The 14,201-nt window shown below is 44.9% G+C and overlaps 1 protein-coding gene across 1 annotated transcript in view; it reads left to right on the forward strand.

The window, feature by feature from the left end:
- The first annotated feature begins 8,631 nt into the window (after positions 1–8,631).
- The window catches only part of LOC121102001, a 46,625-nt gene continuing 41,055 nt past the window's right edge, over positions 8,632–14,201 (forward strand). The window contains exon 1 of the mRNA XM_040626718.1: positions 8,632–8,831. Within this exon, the coding sequence (XP_040482652.1) occupies positions 8,755–8,831 (77 nt within the window). The 5' untranslated portion in view covers positions 8,632–8,754. The remainder of the gene's footprint in view (positions 8,832–14,201) is intronic.

The following is a 14,201-nucleotide window of genomic DNA, read 5'->3' on the forward strand; positions in this document are numbered from 1 at the left end:
GATTGGCATGAAGGATGGTATTCCATCCCTTTACTTTCAGTGTGAATGTATCTTTAGGTTCAAAATGAGTCTCTTGTAGACAGCAAATGGATGGGTCATGTCTTTTTATCCAATCTGCAACCCTGTGGCATTATGGGAGCATTTAGGCCATTTACATTGAGACTGATTGTTGAGAGAGATGATTTTAATGATGCCATGTTGCCAGTAAAGTCTTTGTTTCTATAGATTGTGACATTCTGTTCTGTATCACTCTTGGGGACTTTTTACTTTCATAGAACCCCCCTTAATATCTCCTGTAGGGCTGGTTTTGTGGTTACAAAATTGGTCAATGACTGGCGATTCTGGAAGGTCTTTATCTCTCCATCAATTCTAAATGACAGCCTTGCTGGATAAAGGATCCTTGGCTGCATGTTTTTCTCTGAAAGAGTTTTAAAAATGCTCCCCTAAGCCTTTCTCTCATTCCAGGTCTGTGTAGACAGGTCTGACGTAATCCTGATACCTTTGCCTTGGTACGTGAGAAATTTCTTCGTCCTGGCCGCTTTCAATACTGTATCCTTGGATCTAATATTTGCGAAATGCACTATGACGTGACGTGGCATAGGTTTATTGTCGTTGAGCTTGGGAGGGGTCCTCTCTGCCTCTTGGACACGAATGTTTGTTTCCCTCGCTAGATTAGGGAAGTTTTCAGCTACAATTTGTTCAAATATCTCTTCTAGACCTCTGTTTTTCTCCACACCCTTGGGGATGCCAATGATTCTGACATTGGAATGTTTCATTGGGTCAGTAATCTCCTGTAACCTACATTCTTGAGCATGGATTTTTTTAAGTCCAGATTCTATTTTAGCTTTGTCTCCTACTAACCCATCCTCCAATTCGCGGATACTTTCTTCCGTCTCATTCACCTTGGCCGTCGGAACCTCTAGTTTTGACTGCATTTGGCTCATGGAATTTTTAATTTCTGCCACATTCGTTCTCATTTCCGCCCTTAGAGATTCTATATTCTCATTAACTTTTTTGTTAATACTTTTTTCAAGTCTACACATCATCTTGACCATTGTTACTCTGAATTCCATTTCTGATAATTTGGTTATATCCGTATCCATTAGTTCTGTGGCAGAGGCCACAACTCATTGTCTTTTCTTTGCTGCGGGGGATTTCTCCTTCTCCTCATTCTGATGAGGAGTGGTTGCAGGGTTGTCCAGAGCCCAAATTATTGACTGGGACCCAGGCCGTGCGCCCTTGTTTTATAGGGATCTTAGGGATGTGGGCTTCTTGATTTTCAGCCTGCCTTCTGGGGGAGGGGCCAGCCGCTCTGATACTCAGGCAACCCTGTTTGAGTAGAGTCTCCGTGTCCCCTGCGAGGGAGGATGGGGATGGGCACCCTGTGAGCCGGTATTTCCAGGCTTTTGTTCTCTGGCAGCTTTCCTTGGCGGTTTGCTGTGCCTCTTCTGAGAGTCAGAGCAGCAGTGGCCAAATCTCAGCCTCTGTGTCAGAACAGAGGGATCGCGGACCATTCTTCACTGATGTTCTGGCCACTTTAACTCTGTTTCTGTTGGTGCTGCTCAACCCTGCAGCTTCCCGAGATGTGCGCCCCACACCCGGCGTCCCAGCCCTCACTTCCTGGGCCTTCGCGTCTCTGTCCTTTGTGTTTCTAACACCGCCAGCCGCCAGCCACCAGCCGCCCCTGCGTGCTCCCAGATCTCCGGGTCTCAGTCTATGCCCAGTGAGCACACCGGGATTCCGGAGTTCCGTGAGAAGCCTGGTGGCGGCCGCACCCGGTTCAGGGTCTCAGTCTGCTGTTTCGCGGGTGCCGACCGCGAGTCCGCCCGCTTCCACGTGCAGGTGGCCCGCCAGCCGCCAGCCGCCCCGCGTGCGCTCCAGGAGCTCCCGGTCTCAGTCTAGATCCCATGAGCACACCGGGATTCTGGAGTTCCGTGAGATGCCTGGTGGCACGTGCTCCCGGCTCAACGGTCTCAGTCCGCTCTCTTGCGGGTGCCGTCAGTGAGTCCGCCCGCTCCCCCGTGCAGGTGGCTGCCGCTTCCCTGCGCCCGAACGTGGCGGCTCCCTCCCCCTTCCATTTATCTTCTGATATCTGTGCACGGTTTCACGGCTCCCCACTTCATACCTCAATACTCAGCACTGGAGATGTTCATTTGTAGAGATCCAGATGCATCTTCCTGCGTCTCAGGCTGGTTCTGTGGATGTTCAGGCTGGTCTGGTACCTATTCAACTCGACTCAGGGGACCAGCTGAAAAAGGGGTCCCCTACTCCTCCGTGATCTTAACTCCGAGAAGGCGTTTCTGGCTCGCCTCTAAACCTGGGGTCTCCAGTCCTCCTGCAGCACCTGTGAACCACCCGATATCCCTTCATAAATTCATCTTCTGCTTAAATTAATTGGAGTTTGTTTTTGTTGCTTGCAACCCAAACCCCTGACCAATGTGTCCATTATTTTTCAAAAACATACACTTGATTGAAAAAGAGCAAGTAAAAAACAATATTTAAGACAGAAACAACAACATCTCCTTCCCTTTCTCGGCCTCTTACTGTGCCACTTTCCTTCTTGAGAGGTAGTCAAAGTAGCTAATTTCTTATATATTCCTCCAGAGATATTCTCTGTGTATGTAAACCTATCAATGTCTGTAAGAAAAAATACTTTATGGGGCGCTGGGTGGCTCAGTCAGTGAAGTGTCTGCCTTCTGCCCAGGGTCCTGAGATCGAGCCCCTCAATGGGCTCCCTGCTTGCCAGGGAGCCTGCTTCTCCCTTTCTTCTCCTCTCATGCTCTCCCTGGCTATCTCTCTCTCTCAAATAAAGAAGTAAAATCTTAAAAAAAAAATACTTTCTAAAAACCATCATGCAGACCAGTGGGGTCATTCTATGCACACAGTTCCTTATTCTGCTTTTAAACTTAATCTATGTTGGAGACTATTCCGTAAATATAAAGGAGCCTCATTCTTTTGAATGGCTGCTTAGTATTTCACTGAATGAAGATTCCATAATCTATGTAGCCAGTCTTCTGTGAACATTTGCATTGCTTAGGGTTTTTATGACTACCAATAAGGCTGTAATGAATATCCTTGTAAATATGCCTTTGATATGTCTTAATGCCCAGTGCAAGCATACACATAAGACAAATTTCTGGTAGTGAAGTTGCTGGGCCAGAGGGTATAACTTTGAAACTTTGGACAGATAGTATCCAACTGTACTATAAAGAGGCTGCACCAACTTTTAATCCTACTAAAAATGTCTTAGTCTCCCTGTTTTCCATATCCTTACTTCATCAGTGTGTATTACAAGATTTTTATAATGTTGTCATTCTGGTAGGTGAAAAATGGTTCTCGTTTTAAGATTTTATTTATTTATTTGCCAGAGAGAGAGTGAGAGAGCACAAGCAGGGGGAGCAGCAGAGGGAGAGAGAGAAGCAGGATCCCCACTGAGCAGGGAGCCCAATGCGGGGCTCCATCCCAGGACCCTGGGATTGTGACCTGAGCTGAAGGCAGATGCTTAACCGACTGAGCCACCCAGGCGCTCCTGGTTTCTCATTTAATTTTTTTTTAAGATTGTATTTATTTATTTGAGAGAGAGAGCACACAAGCAGGGGGAGAAGTAGATAGAAAGGGAGAAGCAGACTTTCCCCCTGAAAAGGGAGCCTGATGCGGGGCTTGATCCTAGCACCCTGGGATCATGATCTGAGCCAAAGGCAGATGCTTAACTGACTGAGCCACACAGGCACACCTGGTTTCTCATTTTAATGTTGATTCATTAAACCATGAGTGGGGTAGAGCATTTTCATATACTTAAAAGGTACTTGTGGGGCGCCTGGGTGGCTCAGTTGTTAAGCGTCTGCCTTTGGCTCAGGTCATGATCCCAGCATCCTGGGATCGAGCCCCGCATCAGGCTCCCTGCTCTGCTGGGAGCCTGCTTCTTCCTCTCCCACTCCCCCTGCTTGTGTTCCCTCTCTTGCTGGCTGTCCCTCTGTCAAATAAATAAATAAAATCTTTAAAAAAAAGGTACTTGTAAATACCTGTGTATTCTATAGATTTCCTTTGTCTATTGTTCTCAATTGGATTTCAATCTGTTTTTAATTCTTTTGTAAGAAATCCAGATTTTAAGAAACTGTACCTTTTTCATATTTGTCGAAAACATTTTTTCCCGATTTGTTTTTGGTTTTCTGACATTATTTCATTTGATTTTGTTTGGGGCCTTGCAAAAATCTTTAATTTTCACAGAGTCAAATTTGTCCATATTTTTGCTTGTAGCTTCTGAACGTGCTTAGAATGGCTTTTGGTGGGAAGCTTTGCATGGTCTCAACCCCGAAGATGCTGATTTAGAAGAATAACACTTGAACCTTCCAGGTAAAGAGAACAGATTAGACACACACATTGTGCTCCACTCCCTCCTAGAACATAAGCCAAAGTTAAGTAATATATTCACATGGTTCTAAAACCAAAAAAAATGTAAAAAGGCTCAGAGCAAAAAAGTTTCCCTCATCCATGTCTCCCATTGGCCTGGGTCCCACTGTCTTCCTGTCCCTTGTAAGCTTTTCACTAGTTTGTTACGTGTGTCTCTGGGATTTTTCTTTTCTTTTTTCTTCTTTTTTCTTTTCTTCTCTTCTTTCTTTCTTCTTTCTTTCTTTCTTTCTTTCTTTCTTTCTTTCTTTCTTTCTTTCTTTGACAGAAAGCAAGAGAGAGAGAGAGCATAAGTAGGGGGAGCAGCAGAGGGAGAGGGAGAAGCAGGCTTCTCACTGAGCAGGGAGCCCCATGTGGGCCCAATCCCAGGACCCCAGGACCCCGGGATCATGACCTGAGCAGAAGGCAGATGCATAACCGACTGAGCCACCCAGGTGCCCCAGTCTCCAGAATTACTTCATGCATACATAAGCAAACAAGAATTTAAGTAAATGGATTTTTTTTAAGGCTAAACCTACAAGGACAAAGAGAATATGAAAAGGGTAACAGCAGGATAATTTTAAAACCTGGAACGTAGATGAATGTGTGGTAACTGAACCAAGAGACCCAAGTAAGGTGAATTCTAAGCCAGTGGAAGAGAAAGCTAATGTCACTTGCTTTATACTTCAGAATTCTCTACGCGCTCAGCAATTTGTGGCACCAGGAACTATGGTATTTTGTGAATAAAGCTGTGGCTAAAAAGAGTAAGATGAGTTGAAATTTCAAGAAGCAAAGAGGTCCCCCCAACCCTTCCTTTCCCCTTGCATCTCTCAAGTGGACTGACCCTTCCCCACAGTGGCCAAAAAATGGAGCTTTTTTCATTCTTTGGGACAGTAAGACAGAAGGAGGACCAGGCACAGTTGTGAGAAGGATAATATACTGAAGAAAAAAGGAGATTACTTACAGACCCCCTGCCTTCTTCCTTTACATAGATTGTAACCCCGACACCCAGCCTGGAGATTTTCTGAGAACCCGACACACTGGGGAGAAATTCCCTAAAGATCATTTGGAAGTGGCATCATCTCTGAGAGAAAAAGAAAGCAAAAAATTATCAGTATCCTCAGAGAGATGAGACAGGATAGTCTATTTTTTAAAAATAGTTTTTTATATTTATATGTATTTCTATATGCCATTTTAAATTTAATTTTATTTGCTTAAATTTTATTTTTTATTTTTAAAATTTTTTTATTTGAATTCAATTTAGTTAACATGTAGTGTATTATTAGTTTCAGGGATAGAACTTAGTGATTCATCAGTTGCATACAACACCCAATGCTCATTTCATCAAGTGCCCTCCTTAATGCCCATCACCCAGTCACCCCATCCCCCCACCCACTTCCCCTCCAGCAACCCTCAGTTTGTGTCCTAGAGTTGAGTCTCTTATGGTTTGTCTCCCTCTCTGTTTTTATCTTATTTTCTTTTTCCTTCCCTTCCCCTATGTTCCTCTGTTTTGTTTCTTAAATTCCACATAGGAGTGAACGTATGGTATTTGTCTTTCTCTCACTGACCTATTTCACTTAGCATGATGCTGTCTAGTTCCATCCACATCATTGGAAATGGCATGATTTCCTTCTTTTTGGTGGCTGAGTAATATTCCAGTGTGTATGTGTGTGTGTGTGTGTGTGTGTGTGTGTGTGTATCACATCTTCTTTATCCATAGGATACAAAAATAATGATTTGGAGGGGAACCTGCACACCAATGTTTATAGCAGCAATGTCCACAATAGCCCAAATATGGAAAGACCCCAGATGTCCATTGACAGTTGAATGGATTAAGTGCTATTTTTTAAAAGGAACAGTCAGAGAACAAAAAAAAAATCTTAGAAATTTAAATACGATCCCAGAAAAAAAGAACTCACCAGAGGATGTGAAAAGTAGAAAGTACAGCAAAAAGATAAGACATGGAAGATAGAAGATATAAGAGCAAAAGCAGTTTATTTGGGAGATGATCCAGGAAACACCTCTAGGACCGTGGGGAAGTGAAACAAGGAAGCTACTATATCCAGCAAGTTATTGTGAACACCTGGAACTTGATTCCTTGCAGAGACTCTCGGAGACCGGTGTGGAAATCATGGCTCAAAGTTATCCCCACTCAGGGCTGAGCAAGCTGAGGGATTTATTCCGCTAACCCTCATTGCTCATTGGTTAAGAGCTACTCCCTGGGAGAAGGGGGTTAATTATCCCTAACTCTTCATGAGCAAACCTTTGTTGTCCAGAAGAAGCCCTCAGACAAAGAGACATTTGTACTGGTAATTTTTTAAAAGATATTTATTTATTTATTTATTTGGCAGAGAGATTACAGGCAGGGGGAACAGCAGGCAGAGGAAGAGGGAGAAACAGGTTCCCTGCTGAGCAGAGAGCCTGATGTGGGCCTTGATTCCAGGGCCCTGGGATCATGACCTGAGCTGAAGGCAGACGCTCAACCGACTAAGCCACCCAGGCGCCCCTGTATTGGTAATTTAGACTGCCCGGATGTGGCAGGTGCCAGGAGAATATTGACAGGGCTCTGGTGGTGTGTTACGTCTTCCCTGCTTTCTTTCTTAGGAAGCTACTGGAGGATGCGCTCCACCAAAACAATGGTGTGAATAAGAAAGAGGAAGAGGTGGAATTCAGGAACCAGAATACTCAACATAAGAGATGAAGGGAATCCCCAGGATGTGGTGAAAGGGTGGAGTGGGGAACTACTAGTTATTAATATAGAACTACTCGATTCTGTCGACTTTGTGCATGTTTAGTTTTGATATAAATTAAAATCAGTAATTCGTCTTTTTTCTTCTGCTGCCTGAGAAAGGGAGGAAGTGAGACGGCGAATGTAGATCCTTCCTAGCTGATAAGAAGCTGAGAAGGTAACGTGAGACTTTTTTGTTCCTTGGGTCCGTCAGTCCAACAGGGCCATTGTCTTTCCATCTCCCGTTGAGGCAGGAAGAAGAATTCTGAGCAACTGGGAAATTAAGACTTAAAATATTGAAAAGAGCTGTTGGTGCCAAACTGACCTGAAATCTGGGGCTGCCCTGGAGGGTTCTGACCCAAGGAAGCGATCCAAGGTAAATGCAAAGAAAGGATTCTATTAAATTAAAAACCAAAGCCAAGATTACATTAAGGGGACCATGAATTGCACTAAAGTGTTATTGGGATCAATTCTTAATTGTGTCTGGATATGAATTTCCTGAAATTTTACTTTAAATGCCTATTGCCTTGAAATCCAGAATTTAAAAATATGACTATTTTAATGTATAGTTTTAATTAAAAAAAAACCACGGAAATGCTGTGTGCAGAGTTTTTGACTAATCATATCGCTGACTGAAATTGCACTGTTTTAGGTCTGTGGCCCTATAAAGACACCAGAGTCTATCACTTTCTGATCGCAGGCAAGACAGCCGCAGGAATGAGGGCTCCTGAAAGCTGACTTAGTCCTACTTTCTCTTCCTATCTTGGAGGTCTGTCCAGTGGATCCCTCTCCTCAGCCGAGAAAAATGCTCAAAAATGCCCCCATCTAAAAGAAAAATAAAGCCATTCTCCTTTTAGCTATCACCCCCCATTTTCTCTTCTCCTTCATCATAGTGCTTCTGAAAAGAATATATGCTAACTTCCTCCTCTTCCTTTACTTCCTCCCCACACGCTGCTTCTTGACCCCGTGTAAGCTAGCTTTCACTCTGACCTCAGTCAGAGGCCTCACAGGACTTCTCAGCTGTCAAATCCTTCTCTCTAAATCCCCCCTCTGCACCTGGGCCCTGTCCCTCTTCTTTCCTGGTGTTCTCACCTCTCCTACCCTCTCTCTGACTGTCCTCTCCCCTGTGACTGCCTGGGCAGGACAGGCAGCCACAGAGATCTCCTGACCCCCTACAAGATCTGGTATCTGCCTGGGTCTCCAGCAGGAACTCAGGTTCCATTGGGTTGCTTTAGGACACCCAGCTCTCATTGCCTTTGGTTGATTCCCTCTACCTGGGATCCTCTTCCCCGCCCCCCCACCTCCACCCTCCCTCTGGCCATTTCCAACTTGACTTTCAGGTCTCGGCCACTGTCATTTCCTCAGAGTGCCCCCGCCTCAGCGTTTCCCTTCCCATCCCCACAAAACTAAATCCATTTCCCCACTCTTCTCTCTCAGAAATCATTTTTTCCTTCAAATTATTTACTTAGTTTCTAATGACAGGCTTCAGGAGTGTATTTCTTTCCTTCAGTATCTACCTTTCTCTCCAGGACATACGTTGTGTGAGGACAGGAGCTGTGTCACTTCCGTTTCCTGCTGCGTCCTTAGCATCAGCGCAGCCCCCAGGAGCCGCAGACGGGGAGTATCTGTGGCTTGCGTGCATGAGGGGCTTTCTTCAGGCCAGGCACCCCAGAAAGCCCTTTACACGTATCACCTCGTTTTTATTCTCACGGCGACCCTGTGAATAGGTACTATAATCAGGCCCATTTTCAGCCGAGGAAACTGAAACTTAGAGAGACTGAGTAATAATGCCCGAGATCGTACAGAAACACGAGAGTCAGAGCTGGAATTTGAAAACACATTTCTCTGAGTCTGTGTGGGACTTCTTAATGACCATACCGCAGTGCTTCCTAGCTGACAGATCTTGTACACTCACCTTCCCGAACTTCCCTCACACTCGTTCCCTCTTGTCTGCGTCTCTGCAGCTCTCCCAGGCAGGATGAGGGTATGGGCGGGGAGCTGGGCCTGGAGGGCCTGGGAGGTCCTGGCAGCTTTCCTTTTCTAACACCTGTTTCTGGGAAGTACTTAGAAAACCTGTGAGGTAGGCAAACCATGATGATGGTCCATGTTCTCACAGCTCTCCTGCCCTTTCTATATGTTCTTTCCATTTCCTGCCTTCCCCGTAGCTTTGGGTTGCTCCCCAAGGTGATGCCCCACCCAGGCCTTCCACCCTGCCCACATATGCCCTGGGCAACTTCCAGTCCCCTTCCGTGACAAAAATGCACCTGTCCCAGAAAATGATCACAATAGAATGGTGAGTGGAAAAAAAATAGAGATGAAATATTGTGTAAAAGTTGTTGAGTTGAATTGTGTTCTCCCCACCCCACTGATATGTTGGAGTCCTAACCCCCAGTTCCCTGGAACGCCAACTTATTTAGAAATTGCGTCATTGTAATTGTAATTATTCAAGTGAAGATGTGGTCATGGTGGAGTAGGGTGGGTCCCTAACCCAATACAACTGTTGTCCTTATAAAAATACTGTCATGTGGAGAGCCAGGCAGACAGAAGAGCAGGTGAAGGTGAAGGCAGAGAAGAAGCCAAGGAACAGGAAAGATGGCCAGAAACCCCCCGCCCCCGATGCTAGGGGAGGAGCCTGGAGCACAGTCTCCCTCATAGCCCTGGGGAGAACCAATCCAGCAGACGCCTTGGTCTCAGACTTCTAGCCTCTGGAACCAGAGAGAATTGAGTTCTGTTGTTTAAGCCACTCAGTTTGTGGTACATTATTGTGTTGTGGCGCCCTAGCAAACTAATAAAAGTAGTATCATCCCAATTTTGTAAAACAAAACAAACCCCATATATGTCATGGATTATTCTCTCTCTCTCTTTCACACACACACACACACACACACAGTGAAAGGAAGTATATAAAGAAGTGAACAGGGACGCCTGGGTGGCTCAGATGGTTGGGCATCTGCCTTTGGCTCAAGTCATAATCTCCAGGTCTGGGGGTCAAGTCTCACATCTGGCTCCCAGCTCAGTGGGGAGCCTGCTTCTCCCTCTGCCTCTCCCCTTGCTTGTGCTCTCTCTGTCACTCAGATAAATAAATCTTAAAAAAGAAAAAAACAGAAGTGAACAGTGGCTCCGAGGGAAGGGTGGGTGATGGGTAATTTTTCTTTGTACCTTTCTCTGCAACTTTGGGTTTTTCATCAGTTCCCTTACGTCCTATATGAGTTCTATATGAGTACATGCACACATCTCTGGGCTTCAGTTTCCTCATCTGTAATTGGAGAATAGCCATACCAATCGTCCAGCGTTGTCGTGAGGCATGAGGTGCCCGATGTGCCTGGCTGCTGGTCAGTTGGTGTGGTTTAAAATGGGGATAGAGAGCAGCTCCAAAGAAGTAAAGCAGGGTATAATATCTGTGTTCTCCTACCTCTCATTAGGGGATAGCTCCGTTCTCACAAGAAGGCTTCACCCTGGCTGCTAAGCAGGGCATGTGGGCGCCACTTGCCATTGGCCTCTGTGTGAGGCAGGGGTGGATGTGGAGAGTGAGCCGGCGCAGAGGAGCTGGCTGGACACCTGGGGTTTGGGAGGGTCCGAGAAGGAAAGCAAGAGAGGTTGGAAGGTGGATTGGGGAAAGGTTGGTAACATGAGGACAGCTTAATCTGTTTGGGGTAACATTTCTTAGTTCGGTGTAGGGGGGTCTGATGGGGCAATTGAAAAGGAAAGAAGAAGCATGAGAAAGTAGGAAACACAGCTAGGAAGCCAAACAATTCCCTCCAGCAGGAATAAAGAATGCCCTGCCTCCTCATTTCTTCTCTGAAAACTCTCCGGGAATGGAATGGGTAATGTAACTTACTTATTATAACTTTCCACAGCGCATGGGAAAATGTTCCTTCCCGTGGAGCAGTGCTCCCCAAACACCCCTCTTTCTGGCCATATCTGTGATAAGGTGCTCTTTTCTGGAGACTGTCTAGGCAGGTGCTACCAAAGCATTTAGCCTTGCCTCTGACTTAACAGGGGGGTTGTCTTGAATCTTGAATCCGGCCATTTGTGACTTCAAATTAATCCTTCGTCTCCAAAAATTCTGGGCTGCTTTGCTTCTTTGTGGTCAGCTATGCCTTCTCTATCCCCATTTTAAACCTCAGCAACTTGGGGAAGAGTTGTGTCCCCACAAATCATATTCATAATCCATTCGTTTATGGGAGGTCATGGATGGCTTCTGGCTCTCCCCTTGCCAAAGTCTACATGTTTCTTTCATTTTTTATCTGCTAGTTATGTAGCAACATTTAATATAATATTAAATAGTGAAAAGAAGAATGCAAGAATTGCATGTAAATTATGATTCTGGCCATGTAAAAACAAACAAAAAATACACATACACACATACAAAGAAAATAGCATATGGAAGTAAAAAACCCTGAATAATTAATAAATTAATAATGGTTATGTTACGAGTACCAGGATTTTGGGTTTTTTTTCTTATTCTCTATTTCCCTAAAGATTTTCATGAAATGGAAAAATACTTTTATAATTAAGAAACAGACTTACAAAGATAAGGTAAGAGGCAAATGAGTATCAAAGTTTGACAAAATAAATAAAACAAGTCATCTAGTTGTAGATAAGGTTTTCTGGAAGTAAATATACATAGCTCTTAGCCCAACGTGTGTTAACTGATGGAGAAATACGACCACAGAATGCTCATGGAAGACATTTAACCACTTGTCACCCTTGCCTACTCTGGGAATCACCCATAGGAAGAACAGCATGAGACTTCAAACCTTTTGGGCATTCGAGGGGACCTGGGGAGGGGAGGCTAAGACTCCAGGCACATTAGAGGTTTGGGAGCTGTAGGGAGACTGTAGACTTAACAAAACGTGGGGGTTTCCGGGAAGTGCTTCAAGCATGACATAGTGAGGCTCTGATATTGTTTATTTTTAGAAGTCCTGTTGAGAGGAGTATCTTTCACCTCTCAGCAGATTAACTGTGCTCCTTGGAACCATGGACATCTTTCTGCTGTAGCAGCAGTAGGATCAAAGCACGTGTTTAGAAAGAGAAGTGAAAAACACCAGATGTGAGCAAAACCACAAGGGGAATTTCAGACAGGCAGCATGCACCGGATTACCCAATTTGGAATGTGGCCCAGGTCCCGGGACAGGCAGCCCCTCTAAGGATCAGGCTGGGGAGACAGAGGTTATTGATCCTGATTTAAGCCAAATGCCGCTAACTTGACCTGTGACCTTGCTCAAGCCAATGACTTCCTCCAAACCACTTTCACCGTCTGTTAACTGGAAGGAGTGGCTCATTTCCTCTCAGGAATTGCTAATGGAAACCATGCTAAAAACTAGAGGTAAGAATGAGGCATGATCTTGAGGACTGACGGTGAATTACATAGGAGTACATAAATACCACACCATATACACACTTAGATGTGTAGATACAAGTATTTTGTGGGAAGGATACATGTAAAAAAAACCCTAAATAAACATAGGATTAAAGATTGTGTCACATCAATTCACAGACTAAATAATTGGAGGGGTTGTGACAGGATATATATTTTTCCCTCACCCATAGCTCTTTAGGTCTCCTGGGGTCACCCCAGATCTAGACTAAAGCATACTACCTAGTACAGAGTGCTGAATAACTGTTAGTATAGGATAGAGCTGAAGCTTCAAATGCCAGCTTTTCTTTTTTAGGATTTAACTTATTTATTTGAGAGAGAGGGAGAGAGCATGAGATGGGGCAGGGTCGGAGGGAGAAGCAGACTCCCCGCTGAGTGGGGAGCCTGATGCAGACTCGATCCTGGGACTTCACTCTGGGATCATGACCTGAGCTGAAGGCAGCTGCTTAACTGACTGAGCCACACAGGCGCCCACATTCCAGATTTCTTTACCACTTAGTTGTGTGTAGCCTTGGGTAAGTTACTCCATAGTTTTTATCTTGGTTTCCTTACATGTAAAGTGGATATAATACTAATATCTACCTCAAAGACTTGTTGTGAGGCCTAAATAAAGTAAAATATCTAAAGAACTTAGAAGAGTGCTGAGTGGGTCATGTTTGCTCTTATTATGTCTCCAGACCTTCAGGATGGACATAAAAGCTCTCTGCATTTCTTCATTTTGTCTCAGTTTTCTCATCCAAATATTTCCCGCATTGTTGTTCCATTCAAGAATATTTCCTGTCTGTCTTGTTCATCCACGTAGTTCACTGCTCCCACTGGGCTTTAAAGCAGCCTTACTCACCCCCCACAAAAGCCATTAATTCGTTCCTATTCCTGCCAGCTTTGAGTCAATCTCTAAGTTGACCCCCCTGCCAGAAACCTATGAAGCATCACTAAGTCCTCTGTTCTCCCCCTCTTGGGCTTTATATAACCAGATGCTCTCTTAAACAGGGGAGGGGCCCCACTAAAGATTAAAAAGCATGTTTCACTCCTCTTTAACAGACATAGTTGTCAGCCATGGCAGTCACAGTGTAGAACAGGGAATCCCCTTGGAATCACTGAGCATGGCCATCTTCAGGAGTCATGGGTATAGTGAACCCCTCGACCCTTTGGTGAGTTGTCCCTGGAGAGGAAGAGGAATGCGGTACTGGGTCCAGGAAGGCAGAAGCTGGAATTCATCTCAGTGCTCATATACTCGGGAAGTGGCTGCATATGAGAACAGGGAAAAAGAAAAAATAACCTGACTAGTGAGGGTTATGCTATTTTGGGCCATTGGAAGATGATGGGGCAACTGCTGAGCAGAGTGTTGTGTGGGGGAGTCACCTTTGCTAAAGTGCAAATGCGAATGGACTCTACTTTGGCATGCAGGACCCAGCCACCATAGCCCTTCCCTGGACAACTCTGTCACCAGCTCTGGCGTCATTCCTTCCTGCGAGTGTCCTTGCCTCTGGTCACTACCAAGTTTGATTATGTGGTCGCTGTTATTGTTCTTATCACTCTCAACTTCAGATCACTTAGCCTTTTTTTCATCCTTCCACCATATCATTCTCTAGGGTGTTTTTACTACATGATCATAGGGGTCCCTAAAGCTGATTTGATTCCAGAGAAATGTTTGAGCCCCTACTCCACAAGCCTAAATCCTAGGGAACACAAAGATGAGTATAACAC

The sequence above is a fragment of the Ursus maritimus genome, unplaced genomic scaffold (assembly GCF_017311325.1).
Source record: "Ursus maritimus isolate PB19 unplaced genomic scaffold, ASM1731132v1 scaffold_12, whole genome shotgun sequence".
Classification (NCBI taxonomy): domain Eukaryota; kingdom Metazoa; phylum Chordata; class Mammalia; order Carnivora; family Ursidae; genus Ursus; species Ursus maritimus.